This window comes from Chelonoidis abingdonii, chromosome 4, assembly GCF_003597395.2.
Source record: "Chelonoidis abingdonii isolate Lonesome George chromosome 4, CheloAbing_2.0, whole genome shotgun sequence".
In the NCBI taxonomy this organism is placed as follows: domain Eukaryota; kingdom Metazoa; phylum Chordata; order Testudines; family Testudinidae; genus Chelonoidis; species Chelonoidis abingdonii.
In genome coordinates, this window is record NC_133772.1 from 25,494,402 (window position 1) to 25,515,504 (window position 21,103).

General features: G+C 55.9%; 1 protein-coding gene across 5 annotated transcripts in view; it reads left to right on the top strand.

Moving 5' to 3' along the window:
• The window catches only part of KIF21B (kinesin family member 21B), a 77,118-nt gene that overhangs the window by 30,661 nt on the left and 25,354 nt on the right, over positions 1 to 21,103 (top strand). For 4 of the 5 annotated variants that reach the window (XR_012655723.1, XR_012655725.1, XM_032801610.2 and 1 more), the window contains exons 2-15: positions 4,892 to 5,114; positions 5,491 to 5,673; positions 10,178 to 10,327; positions 12,034 to 12,168; positions 12,390 to 12,545; positions 12,965 to 13,080; positions 13,845 to 14,040; positions 16,282 to 16,471; positions 16,631 to 16,694; positions 17,617 to 17,838; positions 18,306 to 18,381; positions 19,071 to 19,170; positions 19,636 to 19,827; positions 20,824 to 21,023. Coding sequence is in view for 2 of the 5 variants with exons in the window: in XM_032801610.2 (XP_032657501.1) it covers positions 4,892 to 5,114; positions 5,491 to 5,673; positions 10,178 to 10,327; positions 12,034 to 12,168; positions 12,390 to 12,545; positions 12,965 to 13,080; positions 13,845 to 14,040; positions 16,282 to 16,471; positions 16,631 to 16,694; positions 17,617 to 17,838; positions 18,306 to 18,381; positions 19,071 to 19,170; positions 19,636 to 19,827; positions 20,824 to 21,023 (2,203 nt within the window). In the remaining 3 variants the exon portion in view is untranslated. The remainder of the gene's footprint in view (positions 1 to 4,891; positions 5,115 to 5,490; positions 5,674 to 10,177; positions 10,328 to 12,033; positions 12,169 to 12,389; positions 12,546 to 12,964; positions 13,081 to 13,844; positions 14,041 to 16,281; positions 16,472 to 16,630; positions 16,695 to 17,616; positions 17,839 to 18,305; positions 18,382 to 19,070; positions 19,171 to 19,635; positions 19,828 to 20,823; positions 21,024 to 21,103) is intronic. The other variant, XR_012655724.1, reaches the window with a different exon arrangement.

The window sequence follows — 21,103 nt, forward strand, 5'->3', positions numbered from 1 at the left end:
ATATTGGTAGGTCCGGTCCTGTCCATCTGCCTGCTCCCCGGCCAGCAACCAGGTTTAGGAACTGGCATAGTCCAGTTTCCCATTTCCAATAGGGGGCAGCTTCAGCTGCTTCAGAGGAAGGTACAAGAAATCCACAAAGTGGAAAATTAAGGAATAACCTTCCCACAGAAAGTTTCTTCCTGACCCTCATCGCTTAGAAGTTGGCACATGCCCTGAAGCATGAGGATTTAACTGTTTTTCTTTTTTTTTTTTTTTTTAAAGAACCTTCTCAAATTCTCACTATCTTTGTAAATATCCAGCCCTCTTTTGAGTCCAACTAAGCTTTTGTCATCTGGGCTATGTGATAGCCTGTGGAACTCATTGCTAACTCTGTGCTGGGTAATAAAGGAGTATTCTTTGTTATATTCGTCTTGACTTTTTTTGTTCTACATTTCCCGATGTTCAGTCTCGATTTCCTTTGCTCAGTTTTATCCCAGTGCTCCTAGCTCTCATGCCCCTCCCCCATCCTTCCCTCTCACACTGAACACATCCCCTGCCTCTTCATTGTACACCACCCTTCAGGTGCCCTTGGTTTAAAAGATCTCTGGCATGGGATGCTGTGCTAAGTGCATTTGCCTGGTGAAGTTGTACAGCACCTGCCACTGTAAGGTTGTCAACCGTCCAGTTTTTGGCTTCTGTGTCTGGGTGCCATTTGACAAGCCCTGGCGGGTCTTTTTTTTTTTTTTTTTTTTTAAATCTGGGGAAGAGGCGGAGCAGGGGGTGGGGCCTCATGGAAGAGGTGGAGCAGGGGGCGGGGTCTCAGAGCTCTAGTTACCAGCCATTAGAAAGGTGATAACGCTACTATCACTATAGGGCTTCTATCATGACTTGTACCTCTAGGCACTCCTAGAACTTCACTGTTAGCGGACACCAGGCATTGGCCTGAGGCAGGACTCTGAGTGGTTGGGTATCTGGTGGGATCAGGTCAGAAGACTCAGCCAGAAATACCTTGCCTAGCTCAGATCCTCTGGCTCTGCTCATTGGTCTAAGCATGGGCCCTGCAATGCTGTGGGCCCTGTTTGCCTCCCTTAGCACAGAAGCAAAACAGCAGGCAGGGTGCCAGCTCTCCCAGCTGTACGGGGTGGCATAAGGAAGCAGGGCAGGGGAGGGGGAGAGCAGGGTGCTACTGGGCATTAGGGTAAAAGCCAAAGCATTTAACAGTAGCTTCTTGTGACTCCGAGGGGAGAGATCTCGGGGAGGGTGCAGCTGGCCATGCAAAGTTGCAGTTGGCCAGAACATTCAGAAGAACCTGGCAGCCCCAGCTGGGGCTAGCTATTCCTGCTGCTCCCATTGTGACACTCACAACCAGGCTTTCACACAAGCTGTGCCTGTCGGGTGCTGGTTGAAAAATACCCATTCTTTTTGCAAGAAATATTTTAAAATATTTTCCTCCTTCCCCCTCGCCCCACAAGAAACAATGAAAATGTTTACCAAAAAATGTTTTTCTGGTCGAAAACAAAGTGCTGTGTTTTACACACACGCACACAGCCCTTCCACTCCCATCGTTTTTGTCAAAAAGCCATTATTTTTTTTGTCCAAGGGGACAGGGAAGGAAACTTCTTTGGGGAGAAGAAACCTGAGCGGCCCCAGTGCTGAGCCCTTCTGAAAATGTGAACCTTGCTGTGGTTGCTGAGCTCTGCCTGGAAATTCTGGCCCAAAGGGCCCAGTTGAGCCTTGTGCTGTCTGTTTCTGTTTGTAGGCTTTAAACGAAGTGCCAGCCTGGGAACTCTAGAGAAAAGCCCCCACTTAATGAGATTTTTGTGCTGGCATAATCTGACTTCCCTTTCCATCCTTCAGTGATACACAAACTGTCCACAGAGGATTCTTTCCCAGGTGTCCGGCTAGTGGGTCTTGCTCACATGCTCAGGGTCTAGCTGGTCACCAGATTTGGGGTCCAGAGGGAATTTTCCCCGGGTCAGATTGGCAGAGATCCGGGGATGGGAGTTCACCTTCCTCTGCAGCGCAGGGCACGGGCAGGTTTTAACTGGTGTAAATAATGGGTTCTCTAACTTCAAGTCTTTAAACCATGATTTCAGGACTTCAGTAACTCAGCCAATGGTTAGGGGTCTGCTACAGGAGTGGGTGGGTGAGGTTTTACAGCCTGGGATGTGCCAGAGGCCAGATGAGATGATCAAGATGGGCCCCTTCTGGCCTTAAAGTCTCAGTCTATAACACCTAGCTCTTACCCAGTGTCTTTCATCCAGAGATTTCAAAGAGCTTTACAAAGTATTTGATATAATTATCCCTGCTTTACAGATGGGAAAACTGAGGCACAGAGTGGCCATACAGGATTTGCTTCGCCCATGGCTAAAATACCTTCAGCTACTGTTTGGTGTAACATTGTACACTATTTGATAAGCCCCACTTAGTGAGGGGGGTGGGGGTGGTATTAAGCGTGTGGTCTGTTCTACCGGCTTCCATGGCTTTAAAGGAATTAATATAAGTATTTATAAAACGGCCAATGAGGGAAGTTGTCTTGTCATTAAGTCTCCAAAAAGAGTTTTTATCAGAGTATTTGGTGTCATGTTGTTTTTTCTCCCTGATTCTTTCCAGGCAAGTCAGCTTCAGAGCTGCCAGGCCGATCCCCTGAAAAGAGGAGACTTTAAAATCTCAGTGAAAGCAGCTGCCTTACCAAGCAAAGCTGCAGGTCATTTTGTTAGCAGTACATTTCTATTAGTTCATTTCTGTGTAGTGGCAGGATTTTAGGTGTGTGTGTGTGTGTGTGTGAAATTACGCCTAATGGATCTGATTTGGGTTGTGCGGATGCTGGGGTGACGCTGACGGCCTGTGAGCTACAGAGGTCAGACTGGCTCATGGTGTCTTCTGGCCTTCAGCGCCGTGATTTAGAAGGTAATCAGGAACTTGAGAGCAAGTACTGAAAAGACCCTTAGCGGAGCTCTTACCTTCCTGGCTCAGATTGGGTTGGTTTTCATCTCTGGCTTCCCCAGTCTCGCTCCCGTGGGGTCTGTATTGTCCCTTTCCCTTGTCTGTTTTGATCAGCAATATTTGGATTACCATGGGGTTTATTTAATGACTGATTTGGGGCAAAAAATGTTTAAGCCTCGATTTGTAACATGGGAAACTGCATCAAGGGAGCTTTCAATGATGTGGATTGAATGTGTGCGCTGCAGTCGTCTATCTGACAAAGGAGCAATGAGTCTAGCGGCTGGGCGCTGACAGCAGGTGAATTCAGCCTGGAAATAAAGCCCAGGTTTGTGTGTTTATTTGACCAGGGAGGGTAAGTAGACACCAGAACCACTTACCCAGGGCTGTGGTGGATGCCCCATCCCTTGAAGCTTTGAAATCAAGAACGTGCATCTCTAATGCATCTGCTTTAGCTCACCAGCATGTCATGGGATTGATTCCGAAGTTACTGGGGCAAGCCTGTGTTATGCCGGAAATGAGACTGCATGGTCAGAATGGTCCCTCCTGGCCTCGAAATCTAGGAGTTTATAAACAACATTTTAAATGAGTGCGTGCATTCTTCTAGATCCCTGAAGCGGGTGTGCAGTTTGGAGCTGTGCACAGACATACGGGGCTACCTACCTATGCCTTGCAGAGAGAGGATCCGCATGTCTAAACCTTGCATTACCTGTCCTAGTAGTTTGTAGGTGCCCAGGTCATCCAAACTCCTATTCCAGTTAGGAGACTGATGTACCGACTGCCATAAAGTAGCAGCTGGGACCCCTACATATCTAATGGGGGGAGGGTTTGCAAGCAGTCCAGGAGTGGGAGAGAGATCTGGAAGGAGAGATAATCCACCCGAGGGCCCAGGCTGCCACTGGGAACAGTCTTTAGGGACCATCCAGCATCTTCTGACCTGACCCACTTATGCAAATGAAAATGGGAGCTCGTCAGCACAAACTTTGAATAGCAGCCATGGATTTGGGGTGCCTCTGCTTCTGGGTGGCCCAGCCTGAGACACAGTGGGCCATGTTCCCGCCCCGAAGGTTTGAGCACAAGGAAATCCAGCTGAAGTTAGTGGGAGCTGCGGGACAGTCAGTACATCTGGGAATTGTGCCTCAGTTGTCTCAAAATGGGCTCCCCAGAAAGAGAAGCCTCCAGAATCTGAGGCCAGTGCAGAAAACATGGGTCTTGCTCTTTCTAGTAAAATATGAGGTGGAGGCAGGAGAAAGGCATCTGACTAGGCCAGGGAGCCATTAATAAATAGGAAAGGTGCTTCTGAGACTTCTGTTAGCCTTTGGCAGGGCCGTGTTTCCTTGTGCTTGTTGTCTGTCAGCAGCTGCCTGTGATCTCTTGTCTCACAATTGATCATCAGGTTTTTGGGGCAGGGACCCTCTTCTTGTTCTGTGTTTGTACAGCACCTGGTGCCAGGGGGGTCATGATCCATAATTTGGGCTCCGATGAGCTACTGCAAGACAAATAATAATAAGGAAGGTATTTTCCATAAACTTTCCCCACAATTTACGGTGTGTATATTGGGGCCCCACCAATATCACTTGCTATGGGCCAAGCAACCATCACATGGGAATTGCTGTCAGTAGCTCCTGACTGGGGGGGTTTTGAACCAGCAACACTGAGGTGACAGTAACACCACGGTCCCTACCCTTTGTGTGGTCTCTAATTATCTCATTGCATCAGTCACAAGAGTCAAGGGGGCCACCCTGATCAAATTCCAGCTGCATTTCTAAAGCCTGCATCCTGCAGGTTCATCTGGGTGTGGTGTTCCTGTTCCAGACTGTTACTTTGTGTGGTTAAGCAGCTGCTGCCAGGTTGCAGCCCAGAGGTGGCTGCATTTCACTGGTGGGCAAGGTGATCTCCCTTTATGCAGGGTGCTCTGGGAGAGGGAAGATCATTGTGTCCTCAGTTGTCTGTCTTCTCCTGCTGGCAGGATCCGTCCCCAGCTGTCAAAGGAGAAGATTGAGGGATGCCACATCTGCACTTCAGTGATGCCTGGGGAGCCCCAGGTGCTGCTGGGAAAGGACAAGGCATTCACCTATGACTTTGTGTTCAACCTGGACACATGGCAGGAGCGGATCTACACCACCTGCGTCAGCAAACTCATCGAGGGCTGCTTTGAAGGCTACAATGCCACCGTGCTGGCGTATGGCCAGGTACCGGCTGTCCCCATCCTGTGTCTCGGCAGTAAACCTGGGCTGTTGCACTGAAGCCAGGCTCAGTTGTTAGCAGTTGTGGGCTATCCAGCTGGGCACAGAGTGCTGCGCCAGCAAAGTCATGCAGGAAGGTGCTTGGCTGGGCCTGCAGATCAGAGTTGAGGCTTGTTGGTGAGGTGCAGGAGCAGAGGCCCAGGCCTGGAATATTGAGGAGACTGTGGGTTGGGATTTTGGGGCATCAACAGAGCTGTTGGGGAATAGTCCGGGAGGGGTGGCTGCAGGTTGGGTTTGGCAGCCCAGGGCTGGAGATGCAGGGGGATGCTCTTAGGCCTATGCACCCTGGGGTTGTCTAAATGCCCATCCTGTGCCCTTTTAGACCGGAGCTGGGAAGACGTACACCATGGGCACTGGCTTTGACACAAACATCTCAGAGGAGGAGCACGGGATCATCCCGCGGGCCATCTCCCACCTCTTCAGCGGCATCGAGCAACGCAAACGGGCGGCCCAGGAGCGTGGCACAGCCGTGCCAGAGTTCAAAGTCAGCGCCCAGTTTCTCGAGGTGGGTGTGAGTGAGGGGTGAGTGAGCCAGAGCCCAGGAGTGCGAGGAGCTGCCATTCCCATACCCCGAAACAGGGCATGGGTGGGGGTGTCTGTCGCAGTGACTGCAAACCACAGCTGCTTATGCACTGCTGCAGCGGGGCAGGTGTTGTGGGCCCTACATCAAACGGTGCTGACTGCTTATGTTCTGGCTTTTCTGGAAGGCAATGGTGCTGGTTATCTGTGCCCCCTCTGTGTCTGGGGGGCTGGCTCCACTGCCGTCTGCGTACTCTGCACCCACCTGCCAGCATCCAGATTTGGGCCAAAGTCCAGTTGCTGTACAAAGAATGTAGGTTCTTCCAGCCTTCCCCAATTCAGGGGCTAAGCAGAAATTCTGTGGCGCCTTCCACCCCATCAGGCTTCAGGCTTTCTCATCACCTTGAAAGTAACATACTGGCCCTTCCCACCTCTTTGCCCTGTTTCTCAGTCTCCAGAGCCCTGATTTTAGCACGTTCCTATCATTATCCAAACCTTTCCTATTGCGCCTTTCATCTAGTATGATCCCATCATGCCTTGTGGACTGTGTGTACTTCGTGATTGCTTCAGCTCTAACCATATGCAGCTAGTTCAGGGGTGGAATGTGGAAAAAACCAAATGCAGCATCAGTCGGCAGTTCAGGACAGGAATGGGTTTAGAATGACTTCTCTGGGTGAATGCAGGGAGGCTGTATATCTAGCCCCACTGTTCTGACAAAGTTTCTATTTTGGTAATGCCCCAAACGCATGTGGAAAAGCCAGGAGATCTTTAAAGAATTGGCTTTGCATTTTACTTTCAGATCATGTTGATAGAGAAATGTGTGCTGTGGTATAATAGATCCAGACTATGCCACCCTTGTGTTTAGTGACTGGAGCTGGGTGAGGGAGATTTTTGTGAAATCACTGAAAACTACTGTGACATTGTTTTGTCAAATCACTTTTGTGTAATTGCATGGAATCCTGAAACTTGAGATTTTGCACATTCTACAAAAGAGCTCAAGTGATCTGAAAACTAGTCCCACTCCAACATAGAAATGCCTCCCCTGTTGGAAAAGTACAGAGGAGAAAGCATCTGCTGTAAGGCTATATAGCCTAGAAAGGACTGAAAGACTGGGAGCAGGGAGGTCCTGAGTTCTAATCCTACTTCTGACACAGTGCCCTCAATGATCCTTGAATATCTATCCCTTCAGAGGCATTTTTTCTTGGGCTTCAACACCTTCATGAATTAGATAAATACCAATGGTCCATTTTACAATGGAGGTACAGATAGTGACCAGCCAAAGATCAGGCAAGCCTGGGTCTGAACCAGAAGTGGATTGCACATCTCCAGGTGATCAGGCCCAAACCACTAGAGCACAGAGTTCTCACTGGAAAGTCTCTGAGCTCCATTTTCTCCATCTGTGCAAAGAGTTGAGACTCATATGACTTCAGACTCCTGTACCTGGCTGGGTAAGTTACCCCAACAGGAAACTTTTCCGGCTTCCATGACGCCCTCCTCATCTCTTCTGGCCCAGAGGTGAAGGAGCCGGAAGCGTGACCATGTTCCCAAGGATCTCTAGCCTTGGCAGGGCTCTGGCTCTGCCCTGAGCGCCAGTGAGCTGGCATGGAAGCAGGACGCAGGAGAACTTCCTGCTCATTGGCACGTCCTTTGAAATCCCTTTGTCAGGGCGAGGCTATTCTGAGTGGTGAACCTTGCTTGTCATTCAGTACAGTGAGGAGTGTCCTCCGCCAGCAGTGTTGTGTGACTGCCCAGCCCCGGGCATGAGCTATAGGATCAGACACAAGTGCTGCAGTGAACCCTGTGAGATCCTGTCTCCTCCTCCTATAGCATCTTCCCCAGAGCCAGTCAGTCCTGCCTGTGAATGCCACAGGGTGCTGGGACTCCCACCGCGTAAGTCGCCAAAGGAGATCTCGCTGTCGGGAAAACCTCCTGCTATTCAGCCTACGTTTCCCTTTGCTCGATCTCTTTCCTCCCAGCGACACCCCCTTTGGGAACACCCCGTTAGAGTTTACGGGCTGGGGTAATTCCAGTGACTTCAGTGAAGCTATGTCTGAGGATCTGGCCCCACTGCACTGGCAGGTGGAGAGTTTGTGCAAGCTTGGCCAATGCCATGGCTGCCAAGGGGTGGCTGGTGGACCCTTTACATGGACTGAACCATCCCACCTAGGCTAAGAGGAGCTACATCTGAAAACCCTTCTCCTTGGCCTTGCTGCAGCTCTGTAGGTTCAGCACCAGAAGCCTTCCAGTCTGAAGGCCAGGCTGGCAGATGCTAGCTTCTTGGCTATAGAGAAGTTTTGACAAAGCCCAGACGCTGCTGGGGCGACGGCAGAGACTCCAGCACAGCAAGGGTTAATGACGCTGGCAGTGCTGGAGCTGGGGGCTGCCTGCTGAGTTTGTGTCCTGTCTGTTTTCCGGTCAGGATATTTTTTGCCTGTTAAATAACTTCAGAGGCTTAGATGTCTGGGCTTCTGAAGCCTCCAGTCCCGGCAGGAGTTTCCCTCTGATCTATTTCAGAGTCTCCCGTTTGTATTCCCCGGCGGGCTGTGCCCAGCCTTGCTCAGTCCCGGCGATTTGCAGAATCGCAGTGACTGTGAAGACCCTAGTCTAGCAGAGCTCAGGCTTTACCGTCGCATCATCTAGACCCAGCTGGTATCTAGCACTTTGCCTCAGGAGAGCTCAAGGTGCTTTACAAAGGATCTGCAGCCCATCTAGCACCACAAGCAGTGAGGCCCCAACCCAGCTTCCTTCTGGGACTTCAGCGCACCACCCACCCTGTAATGATCTGCTGGATTCCCATCACTTATGCAAATGGGCAGGTCCCAGCCTGTGCCACCCAAAGAACTGCCAGCCAGCTGGGCAAAGGAATGGGAGGCCAGGCACAGCCGCCACCCCAGGGCAGGGTCCCATCTGCAGGTGGTGGCGGGGGAAGGGGGACGGCCAGGTCACATCACCTATCCCTCGTGTAGGGTCACTGCCTGGATCAGCCCTATGGCGAGATTTCGGAGACCTGGGTTTTTCCTCCCTGCTCTGTTCTGCATGCCCAGGGTAACTCTGGACACATCCCTTGGTCTCTCTGGCCTCTGTTCCCCATCTGTATGATGAAGCGTGAGGGTAAAAATGATAGATTGTGAGGTACTTGCATACGAGGGTAAAGAGGGACCTGGTAAATATCGTAGATGGGGTGAAGCCTGTCCGTTCTATGCTGCTCTACCAAGGAGGAGCCCCTGCGTAGCCCCTCTATGGACCTGGGCCTTCAGGGGGCTCCCTCTGAGCCCACTCATTCTCCTGCCTTGTAGCGACTGGGATGGTCTCAATGCACCTGCCCTGCCATTCTTGCCCCTTCCCCGCTTAGCCACTGGCACTAAATCCCTTTCTCCTCCTCCTAATCAGCGCTCACCCCTTCCATGCTTCGCCCGCCCCGGCAGGGGAGCAGGAGCTGGGCTGGCGATACACGGCTTGCTTGCGAAGCTAATCCAGGGCGAGGTGCACAATCTGATCTGGCTTCCCAGTCTTTGGGGAGCTCCCGGCTCAGAGCCCTAATTAAGCCCTTTCTCCACCAGGGCAGGTCAATCCGTCAGTGACACTCCCCCACCCCCATGGGCCAGGCCTGACTTGCTAGGCTCTGGACAATTACCCTGCCCAGACTCTAGTCCCAGATAACTAGGGGCACAGCAGGGTCCCTGCACGTATGGGCAGTGACAGGTGGAGCACCGGGTACGGTGAGCTGGCTCCTCGGCCTCCTGTCTGCTCTCTGCGAGCTTTTAAGCAGAGAGCAAGGCCTAGTGGGCACGGTCCGGAGCTAGGACACCTGGATTCTTTCTGTTCCTGGTTCTGCCACTGGCTTGGTGCGTGGCCTTGGGGAACTCACTGCTCCAATCTGTGCCCTTAGCTAGGGATCATCGGGGCAGCATGCTGGCATTGTGCTGCTCTGTGTGTGCTGGGCAGGGGAGGCCTCAAGGAGGGAGGACCCAAGAGGCATTGGGGGGAGGTCAGGGGTACCTGGAGGAGAGGTGGGGAGGGACGACCCAGGAGGCATAGAATCATAGAATATCAGGGTTGAAAGTGACCTCAGGAGGTCATCTAGTTCAACCCCCTGCTCAAAGCAGGACCAATCCCCAGACAGATTTTTGCCCCAGATCCCTAAATGGCCCCCTCAAGGACTGAGCTCACAAGCCTGGGTTTTAGCTGGCCAGTACTCAAAACATTGAGCTATTCCCCCTTTTCTCCACTGAGGGGAGGTCGGGGTTACCTGAAGGAGAGGTGCAGGGGGAACGAGAGGGCATATGGGGGAGGATGGGGTACCTGGAGGGGGGGGACCCAGGAGGCATATGGGGGAGGTAGGGGTTACCTGGAGGGAGCCAAGAGGCTATCTAAGCACAACCCCTGTGCACCCCACAGTGGCGGGAGGTTATTTGTGAAGCCCCATGCCAGGCTTTGCAGCAAGCTCCGGGCCGCCCAGTAACGTACTACCCTTTCTCCCTCCCCGGCAGCTCTACAACGAGGAGATCCTGGACCTGTTCGACAGCACTCGGGACCCCGACTCCCGCCACCGCAAGTCCAACATCAAAATCCACGAGGACGCCAGCGGCAGCATCTACACCACGGGCGTCACCTCTCGTCTCATCAGCTCCCAGGATGAGGTGGGCTATGCCCGGGGCCTGGCTGCTGCGGGCAGTCGGCTGCTCGGAATTGCCGGAGAGCAGGCAGGGGCAGCATGGAGGGGCCGGGTGCTGTGTGGGGCAGAGCCCCTGGTAATGACAAGGGCAGTTGGGTGCTAGTGTGCCACAGCCTCAGGGCAGCAGCTCTCCTGCAGGCTCTCCTAGCCAGCCCTGGGAGGCTCTGGCTGCTGCTGCCCTGAAACAGACACACAGACGTGGCCAGCTGATGTGCCCCTGGGTGGCATGAGGGCACTGCACCAGGATGCCAAGCGCTTTGGATTTTCCTGCAGCGGCTTCGTGGCACGACTGTCCCAAAGCTGGTCTGAGTAGGGCAGAGGGGATGGACTGTGAATGGATTTTCCCTTCCCCCCACCTCCCACAACTGCTCTACTAGCCTCTCCTTCTCCCCGCCCCGAAGGGGAATTGTCCCCCTCCTGATCCCAGCCCCCCTTGCAGCAAGAGGGGAGCCCAGCTTGGACAGAGTTAACTCTCTCCTTGCCCCAGAGAGGAGGCATTTTAAATCCACTCCCCACCCCTTTAATCTGTGTGCTTGGATCCTTCCTTCTCTCCAGGCCCCTGCTCCTGCCCTCTGTGCCATGTGGTGCAGGGCCTAGCGAGAGCAGTCCTACTGGCATCCTCAGTGCCCACATGCTCGTCCCCTGTTACCCGAGGGCAGGCGTCTGGGCTCCATGCCTAGCCCTCCCATGTCCCCTTGGTACCTGTCTCCCATGGGGGAGCAGCATCCTGGGGCGAAGGGGGGTGGGAACACAGCCCCCATCCTGTAGCTCCGGGGCAAGGGAATCTCTTGCCCAGCGGGTAGTACGAGCTGTTAGTTAACCAGGCATCACTGCAGGAGGCTCTGGTCCCGGGGGAAATGAGTCAGGCCCAAAGACAGGATAGTGAGCGTGTGACACTGGGACGCATCTCTACTGCTGCGTCAAGCGAGTATCTTCTGGCACAAGCGCATGGAGGGGATTGGGCCTGGAGAAGCCCCTGCCCTGTGCATTGTGTCTGTGAGCAGGAATGTTTCCCAGCCGGCTGGGGATAGCAGAAACAACCCTCAGGATCTGGAGGTCAAAACCCTCCTCTGCTGCCTCCAAACACTTTGTGTGCAGCAGAGAGCATGGGGGGCAGCATGGACCAGTGCTTAGGACTCTGGGCTGGGCCCTGGGAGAGCTGGGTTGTTACCCGCCGGGCCACTTGCTGCGGTGTAACCTGTGCAAGTCCCTTCTCTGCCGGCTGCGTGGGGCTGGGGTTCTCACTGCATTTGTCCAGCACCTAGCACACCAGAGCCTCAATTTGTAGAGTGTCATGTTACATGCCACAGCTGTGCATGGGTGGGTTCCCAATCCCTGCTCTGAGCACACAGACCCCGAGTTAGCCTCCACCCTGATCTCTTGCCTGGGGTTTGGCTTTCCTGGTAACTCGTGAGCGGGGCTGTTCCAAGGTCTCCCTGCAGCACCTGCTCCTTTGTTCCCTGTGGCCATGGGAGACGCTCCCCAGTGCAGGGCCCTGGCACCCGGGCCGGGATGTTTTGGCAGTAGAGCCTCATGCCATGCTGGGGCTCGGCTGCCCCCATCCCAGGGTGACTATGACACACTGACCTAGGGTGCCCTTCCCACTTTGGCATCTCCCCTCCCGCCAGGCTGGGGTGGAAATATCTTTGAATCCTTTCCTTGTTGTTGCAGCTGATCCAGTGTCTGAAGCAGGGAGCTCTGTCCCGCACAACTGCCAGCACCCAGATGAATGTCCAGAGCTCCCGCTCCCACGCCATCTTCACCATCCACCTGTGCCAAATGAGAGTCTGTGCCCAGCCCGACCTGGTGAGACTGCGCGAGAGGGGCAAGGGAGTGCCCTTCACCCCACAGCACAGCAGGCATGAGCCGCTGTCAGGCTGGTTCCTACGACTCCCTGCCACGTGCTGGCTGACAGCACAGCCGCAGTGGGATGCTCAGAGGGGGCACGTTGGGAGCTATCATAGCAGAGGGATAATGCCACGTTCCCCTGTGGGAGGCGCTGACACTGCGATGTGTCTGCTTGCCAGGTGACTGGCCTTCCAGAGGGATCCCAGGCCACCAGCGAGTATGAGACCCTTACCGCCAAGTTTCACTTTGTCGACCTGGCTGGCTCGGAGAGGCTGAAGCGGACGGGAGCTACGGGTGAGAGAGCCAAGGAGGGCATCTCCATCAACTGCGGCCTGGTAGGTTCTTAGCGGGCGGAGGAGATGGGGACAGGCTGCAGTGGATATAAAGGGGCTTCCGGACACAGACAGACCTTGCCTGGCTCACTAGCTCCCAGACTGAGCCGCCATGGATCATCACTAGGGGTTGCGCAGTGGACTTGGTGATGAGGGACCAGGCCACTAGCTGCGCTACCCAGCGCTGTCCCCAGTACGGGTAGATTCCTGGATCTGGGGGCTCGAGAATAACGTGGAGGCAGGAGAGGGGCAGCACATTGTCTGGCTGATATAGCTACACTGGCTGTCTGTTAGCGCATCTGGTCCAGAGCCCCCCGCTCCCTGGAGAGAGGTGGCTCTGATCACCCTGAGCTTTGTATTCAGCGGGAAAGGGCCCTCCCCAGCAAGCGGGGAGAACTCAGTTCCTTCCGTTTTGTTGGCAGCTGGCGTTGGGAAACGTCATAAGCGCCCTTGGAGACCAGAGCAAGAAAGCGGTGCACGTACCCTACCGAGACTCCAAACTGACCCGGCTCCTACAGGACTCCCTTGGGGGGAACAGGTAACAGGCACCCAGAGCCAGAACATGGGTCACCCAGCCGGTGTCAGCTTCAGCTGGGTGTGCGTGACCCAGAATGGAAGAGCTGTGCCCTCGCTGGGGCTGCGGTCTGCGTCCTGGGAGTGTCACATACGGGAGGTGGGGGATTTCTGAGTAACAGGAGGGCTGGTCGGACTCAGGGATGGATCTGAAGTGCTGTGTGGGTTTCCTGGGGTGGCGTGTTGCCGAGGGTCTGGTGGCACCTCCATGGTGACTTTTTTCCAATATAATTATCTTGGTCCTGGGCCCCAGACGCAATTAGGCAGCTTTCGCGGAATTAGCTCTTGCAAAATGCGTCTGAGCCCTTCGTGATCCAGGACTTGGCAGCCGAGTTCCCAGCATGGGATTGCTCTAATCTCTCCCCCCTTCCTGTCTCAGCGATGCCCTGAATGCCCCACCGTGGGCTGCCTGGGGTCATGACTCCCTGAACACCACTTTGTAATGAGCAGGGGAGGCCACCCAGGATTCTCTTTGCCAGCATGACGCAGGCTGCTGCCTGAGCCACGCTCCCAGTCTGTGCCGGCCCAGGGTCAAAGGGGCCCAAGGCAGGGCCCGGATGCTGATCACACCCCAGTTATATAGTAAATAAAGGTCAAAGGGGGGTGTGGCTGGAGCTGCCAATGGGCACCCATGTGGCAGCGTTGGAATTGGCTGACCCGATGTGGCCCAGGTGCTGCGTTGTTTGATGGCAGCTCCAACTGACCCCGCTGGCTCTTCGTCCTCCCTAGCCAAACCATCATGATCGCCTGCATCAGCCCCTCAGACCGGGACTTCATGGAGACCTTGAACACGCTCAAGTACGCCAACCGGGCTCGCAACATCAAGAACAAGGTGGTGGTGAACCAGGACAAAACCAGCCAGCAGATCAGCGCCCTGCGGGCCGAGATCGCCCGCCTCCAGATGGAGCTCATGGAGTACAAGGCGGTAAGGAGCGACTGAGCGGGCAAAGCCTTGCGGGTGTATGACCCACTCGGGTCACCGGCACAGATCGAACCCAGGACCTTCCATGCCAGCCCCCGCCACTTGGGCTAACGGAGTAATTCCTCTATCTGGGTTTGTGGCAGGCTGTTGTGATTGCTGTGGCTGGCTGCAAGAGGGAGATCTACTTGCATGTACAAAGCCTGGGTATGACCTGGACTCCTCGCCGTCACGGGTTCAAATCCCAGCTGCAGCAACACAGCCTCGAATGGCATGGGGAAAGTATTCCTGCCTCCCCTGCACAGATCTTGCCCCATGCTATGTGTACAGCCTTGGCCAGCACCCTGCCGTGGGTGTACCCTGCGGCACTCGGCTCCACCCCAGAGATGGCTGTGTTTCAGTGGCGCTGTAGTTTGCGGGTAGGAGGCAAGGGACAATGCAAGGTAGGCTGTTAAAGGGCTGTATATCATGTATGAACAGGGAGAAGGCTTCAGGGTATCTTCCAGAGTTGGGAAGGCACTTCCTGCTTTATATCCCTGTCCTGTGTGCCATATCAGACATCCTGCTTCATGCTGAGCTTGTCTGGACTGGTTTCCCATGAGCATCAGCCCTTAGGCAGCCAGAGGTTGCTATTGAGCTGAGTCATGTATCTCCCCAGCCCGAGAGGAAGGATGGCCCCGTGGTCATGGCACTGACCTGGGACTTGGGAGCCCTGCATTCAAGTCCTTGCTCTGCCACAGACTCCCCGTGTGACTTTGGGCAACTCCCTTAGCCGCCGGGCCTCAATCCCCATCTGCCCAACGGGGGTCAGAGCACTGCCCTGCCCCCGGGGGTGCATGAGGGTAAATGCATTAAACTGGGAGGTGCTCAGCTCCTGCCGTCATGGGGCTCAGATCAGTACCTTACCTGCGTAAAAGGCACTTACAGCATGTCAGCTGCTCTGTTTCTGCCATCGCCTGACCATGGCCTTCTCACCTTGCCATTTTTTGAGTCTCCGCCTTTTCCCTGCTCCTCTTGCTGTGACCCATCTTTAAGGTGATCATATTTCCCAATGGGAAAACTGAACACCCCATGGGGTTGGCCTGAGCCCCTCCTCCTCCTTCCCTCCTCCCCCTCACGAGGGTGGCTCGAGCCACTCGCCTGAGTCCTTCCCCCCCCACGTGGGGCTGGCCTGAGCTGCTCACCCGAGCCCCATTCCCTGTGCAGAGAGTAGGCAGGACTGGGGTGAGCAGCAAAGCACATTCTGGATAGGGCAACTGTATTTCCCAAAGACTAGGGCTAGTGTCGCTGCTCACCTGAGCCCTGCCTGCCCCCCACTGGATCCCGGCCTCCCCCCACTGCGTGGGGCTGCTCGCCCCCCCCACTCCTCTGCACCCCACTTTCTTGACAAAAGTGAGTGTTTGTCCCATTTGCCCTTGGAGACAAATACCCACTTTTGCCAAAAAAGTCGGGACGCCCGGAACATGGCTTAAAAAGGGGATTTGTCCTAGCCAGAATGGGACGTAGGGTCACCCTACCCATCTTCCTCAGTGTGGTGTTGTCACAGAGTCCCCGGGCGATGCTCTGGAACTGTTCCCCACAAAGCCAGTCAGGACTCTGGGGAGCCTCCTCTCCCTCGGAGCAGACTGTGTTTTCAGGGCAAGAAGCTCACACATCTTCACTTCCAGGGTCTCAGCTTTGGTGCATTTAGCATCCTCTGCCCCTCCATGCGCTTCCCACAGCGAGCCCGCCCTAGCAGGGTCCTGGGAAAGCCATAGGGTCCTGCACCCCCACTTTGCAGTCAGACGTGACTCTCAGCCAGCCACTAAAGCAGAAGGTTTATTTAGACGACAGGAACACAGGTTTTACAGGCACAGATAACAGGATCCTCCCCAGTTAGGTCCATCTTGGGGTCCCAGGAGCACCACAGCCCCCTTGGGGAGTCAGATTCCTATCTGAGCTTCCCTCCTTTCTCCAGCCACCTCCTGAATCTTCTCTCACCCTCCAGCCTTTTGTCCAGCTTCCCGGCAGAGGTGTCACCTGGCCTCTCCCCCTTCCTGGGTTTTCACATTACATGCTTAGGTATTCTCTCTATAGCCAGTCTCCCATCCCCCAACACAGATCGTCCTTCCTCAGCATTCACAGACCATAGTAAGAACAGTCCCAGTACGTCACAGGCGCCATTGAGCGTGTGGTTGGCTGGGTTCGGCCAGCACTGACGAACGCTGCAGCTTTGCCCTCTCTGTATCTCCCCTTCTCTCCCCGCAGGGCAAGCGCGTGATCGGGGAGGATGGTGCCGAGGGCTACAGTGATTTGTTCCAGGAGAACGCCATGCTCCAGAAGGAGAACGCCACCTTGCGCATGAGGGTGAAAGCCATGCAGGAGGCCATTGATGCCATCAACAGCCGGGTCACCCACCTGATGAGCCAGGAGGCCAATTTGATACTGGCCAAGGCAGGTGAGGATGGGCACCTCTGGAGGATGTGTATGTGAGGTGGGGAGTACGGATCAGTGCCACGAAAATTACAGCCAGAGCTCAGGTCCAAGGGCAGCTGAGTGGCAGCCCAGCTGATAGGTGTTTCTGATCTAGTCCGTGATCCTAATTCTGTCCCTCCAGGTGATGGCAACGAGGCCATTGGCGCTCTGATCCAGAACTACATCCGGGAGATCGAGGAGCTCAGGTGGGTGTGAGCTGTGTTCTCTCCTTCTGCCCGTCCGGGGGGCCATGTGTTGTGTGCAGCTTGAGAAGACCTGCGAAGCGGCAGCACGGGCTAGCGGGGCGGATGCTGACCTGGGGCTCTGGAGGCCCAGATTCCCTCTCTGGCTCTGCTGCTCTCTGCCTGGGTGACTGGTGCCGTGGGCACTAGGTTCAAATAGTAGGCTGGTATCACAGCTCTGCCATGACCTTGGGTGACCTTGGGCAAGTCACCTCCCCTCTCTCTTTGGCCTGACATGACCATTTAGATTGTGGGCGCTTTGGGGCAGCTCCTGTCTCATGGGTACGTGCAGCACCCAGCACAACGGGGCCCTGATCCCGTCTCTCTCGGTGCTGCTGAAATGTAAATAAAAGCCCCACATTTGAGAGGGAAATGTCTCTCCATCCTGCAGGGTGTCATGTCCGGCCCTCGTGCTCCCAAGCCTTCTCTGGAGCCTTGGCTGATCCAGACTTTAAATGCCTCCCAGGGGTACATTGAAATGCTGCTCATAAGTGTGGGTTTCGTGCTGGAGAAACTAACAGCCCTGGAGACAGGAATCCTCTCGCCCATTCTGGGCCAGATTCTCAGCTAGTGTAAAATGAGCCTTATCCCACTAGGGTCCATGGAGCAATGCTGATTTACCCCCCTCCTGCTGAGATGGTTAGTGATGACCATTCCAGCTTTCCTCCCCTGCAATGTCCTTCTGCAGCACCCCTCCCTGTGAGCAGAGCCCTGAGCCCCTTTTGACCGAGCTGAGTGAGGGCAGTTGAGGTTCCAGACACACACGCTCCTGGTCACCCCTCCTTGGAGGTTGAGGGGGGAAGCGGTGTCTTTTTTTCCCCTGGGGTGTTTGGACATTTGCCCAGAGTGGCTGAACTCCGTAACCAAAAGCCCCTCCGGTCCCCAGGACAAAGCTCTTGGAGAGCGAAGCCATGAACGAGTCACTCCGCCGGAGTCTGTCACGGGTCTCCTCCAGGCCCCCGTACTCCCTGGGCTCATCTCCAGGCCCAAGCCTGGGGGCACTCAGCAGCCCCGTGGTCTCCATGGAGGCAGAGGCTTCTGAAGTCCTTCGGCGGGCCAAGCAGGACCTGGAGCGGCTGAAGAAGGAGACCAGGCAGCGGAGGAAGAGGTGATGGCCAACCCCCTAGCTGGGGGGCAGAGGGAGGTTGTTCAGGGTGCTTCCACCCCTGGCTCTTCATTATTATGGCAGGACCATAGTTATTGGGGTGCCCACTTCTCCCTTGGCTTCCAGCCCTGGCACCCTCCAGCCCCCATCAGCCCTCCTGGTCCAGACATCCTGCTCCCTCCTCCCCCATCCCTAGGAGAAGCCAAAGCCATACAGCAGAGAATCAGGATTCCTGGGTTCTTTTCTCCGCTCTGCCTCTGATGTGCCACATGACGTTGGGTGAGTCCCTTCCCCTCCTTGTGCCTCAGTCTCCCCATCTGGTAACACTGCCTGGCCCATCTCTCTGGAGGGCAGTGAAGCTGGGTTCCTGAAGGGCTCTGAGATGGAAGGGTGTTGGGGATGTATGGTCTAAGGGGACTGTGTGCCAGGGCTCCCCTGTCACCGGGGCTCATCCCTTCTCTTCCTGGCAGCCCAGAGAAGGAGGCCTTTAAGAAGAGGCCAAAGCTGCAGCAGGAGAACGAGGAGGAGACGGACGAGAACGAGGAGGTGAGGGAGGCTTCCCCTGTGGAGTAGGGGGGTGGGAGCCCGATCGCTAGCCAGAATGCGAACAGCCTTCTCTGTGCCTTGCCAGTGCTTGGGGCAGCTGCGTCTCCCCATGCCCCTGGGAGGTTGGCAAAGCCCAGCCTGTCTGTGGGAGACGCAGGAGCTCCGGGGGGCAGGGGCAGGGTCCGTGACCACCCCCCATAGGGCAGCCAGTCTGCTGCTGTTTGGCCCTGCCTAGGTGTGGAGAATGGGGGCAGGGCATGGGCCGAGTATGGCGGGCAAGACAGTCCCCTCTGTCCCCTGGCAGTGCCCTGTGCCATCTGACACACTGGCAACAGCAGGGCAACTAGCCGCAGGCCTTTCCGCTCAGCTGGGCTTTGTCCCACGAACTGTGTCCCCTCTGTCGCAGCCGTCCCAGAGATTCTCATCAGGCCCTTCATTTTCAGCTGCCATTTCGGAGGGGGGAGCTCCCCAGACATGGCCCCGTCCCTTTGTACACAGGGATCAGCCCTGCTCCTGGCCCCGAATCAAACATCCTCTCTCCTGCCTCTGCCTGGCGCTGGTTTCCGAGGCAATCGCTTTAATTCACCCACGTCTGGGGGTGGCAGATGGGGAGAGGCCTGAGCCCCGGGACGATAGGAGAGGTGCTAAAGGCTCCTGATCTCTGCCCTAACCCTGCGCTTGTTTCCCAGGAGGAGGAGGAGCGGGAGGAGAGTGGCTGTGAGGATGAGGACGAGGATTCAGGCAGCGAGGAGAGCCTGGTGGACTCAGACTCCGATGCGGAGGAGAAGGGTAACTCGGAGGGCACGGCACCCGGCTCTGTGCTTGGGCTGGGGACATCTGCAGTGACTCAGGGCTGTGCCCCTTTTGGGGAAGCGGCAGGGGGCTACAGCGGGCCTGTAGGGTGAGCTGGGCTGGTCTTGGCTGGAGGTGCACGAGGTGCCAGTCAGGTGCTGAGGTGGGCTGGCTCAGCTGGTGCTCAGTGGCACAGGCCTGGCTGCCAAGCTCTTCCCCTTCCTCCTCAGTCCCTCGCATTCGCCTCCGGGGTCCCTGGCAGGGCTAAGACTGCAGGAACGAGATGCCATCCCCTCCGAGTCCTGCCTCATCTGCCTCCTTTCCTCTGCAATGCTAGAGTCATAGGGGACCCATGAGCCAGACACTGTCCCTCCTCTCTCCAGGGCGGCCCAGGGCTGCCTGGCTTTCTCCTCCTTACCTCCCTGGGGTTGCCTGGCTAACTGATTCTCCCGCCATCTCTAGTGGTGAATTTCCAGGCTGACCTGGCCGACCTGACCTGCGAGATCGAGATCAAGCAGAAGCTGATTGACGAGCTGGAGAACAGCCAGCGGCGCCTGCAGACGCTCAAGCACCAGTATGAGGAGAAGCTAATCCTGCTGCAGAACAAGATCCGTGACACCCAGCTGGAGAGGGACCGGGTGCTGCAGAACCTCAGTACGGGCAGTGCCCTCTCCACCCCCTGGCTTATCCCACCGTATGGGCCCTCTGAGCCAGCTTTGGCAGGGGAACCCTGGGGTTCTCCCGGTGCCCAATGAGGCTGAAACTGGCCACTGTCCCCTGCATTCCATGCCCCTCTTGCAGTCCCCAGCGATTACCGCTGGCTGCTCAGTGTCTGGCTTCCTAGCTCCTGGGATTGATCCCTCTCCATGGTCCCTGGCAGCTCAGCTGTGTGCCAGTTATCCTGCCTCTTGATCAGGGCTGGGCCTGGTGATCCCGTGACCTCCCAGCTGTGCAGCCTACTGGCCGTGGAGAGCCTGTGGGTGTAGGGCTGTGGAAAGTCCCTTCCCTCGGAGGAGCTCCGAGCTCTGCCCCCTTGCAAGACAGGCCCAGGCAAAGAGGCAAAGCCACCTGGCTTCTGTGACCAAGCTCCCAGCTGCTCCCGACTTCTTCCCAGCGAGGAAACTGTGGCTCCCCAATGCAGGAGCAGCAACTTAGCCTGCCCATGCGGAGAGCTCCATCTCCAGGGCTTTTCAGTCCTGGGCATCTTCCCTGAGGGGGGCAGCTGATGCTATAACTGAGACTTTAATGATTGAGACACCTGCTCCCAGCTGAGTCCCACCAAACTCATCTCAGCAGCATCCCCCTCTGGTCTGAACAGCAGTGGCTGCCTGGAGGAGAACAGTGTACACCCAGTCCCTGGAGCGGCCCAGTCCCTGGCACTGCTCTGCTGCCAGGGTTATTGGTCTAAAATAGGCCCATGTTTCTGGCTTGCAGGCCATGACTGGTCCAGGCTACTCAGCCATTGAATGTCTCCTGAGCTGCTGGACCAGGCAGGCTTGTCCCTGGAGTCCAAGAATTTAATCTAAAATGCCCCCACCGAGGGTGCTTTCCCTGGGGGCCTGGTGGGTCCAGGGGGCAGCTGGGTGGGATGGAATGTGAGGGGCTCTGCCTAGCCGGGCGTTCTGAGCGTCTCTGCGCCATCCCCTCCAGGCACCATGGAATGCTACACGGAGGAGAAGGCCAACAAGATCAAGGCAGACTACGAGAAGCGGCTGAAGGAGATGAATCGGGACCTGCAGAAGCTGCAGGCAGCCCAGAAGGAACACGCTCGCCTGCTCAAGAACCAGTCTCGCTATGAGCGAGAGCTCAAGAAGCTGCAGGCTGAGGTGGCAGAGATGAAGAAGGCGAAGGTACCTGGCTGGGCAGAGGAGGAGGGGGCTGGAGAGGCATGGCCTGCTTGTGCCAGCTCTTCACACTGGGGTAGGGGCGG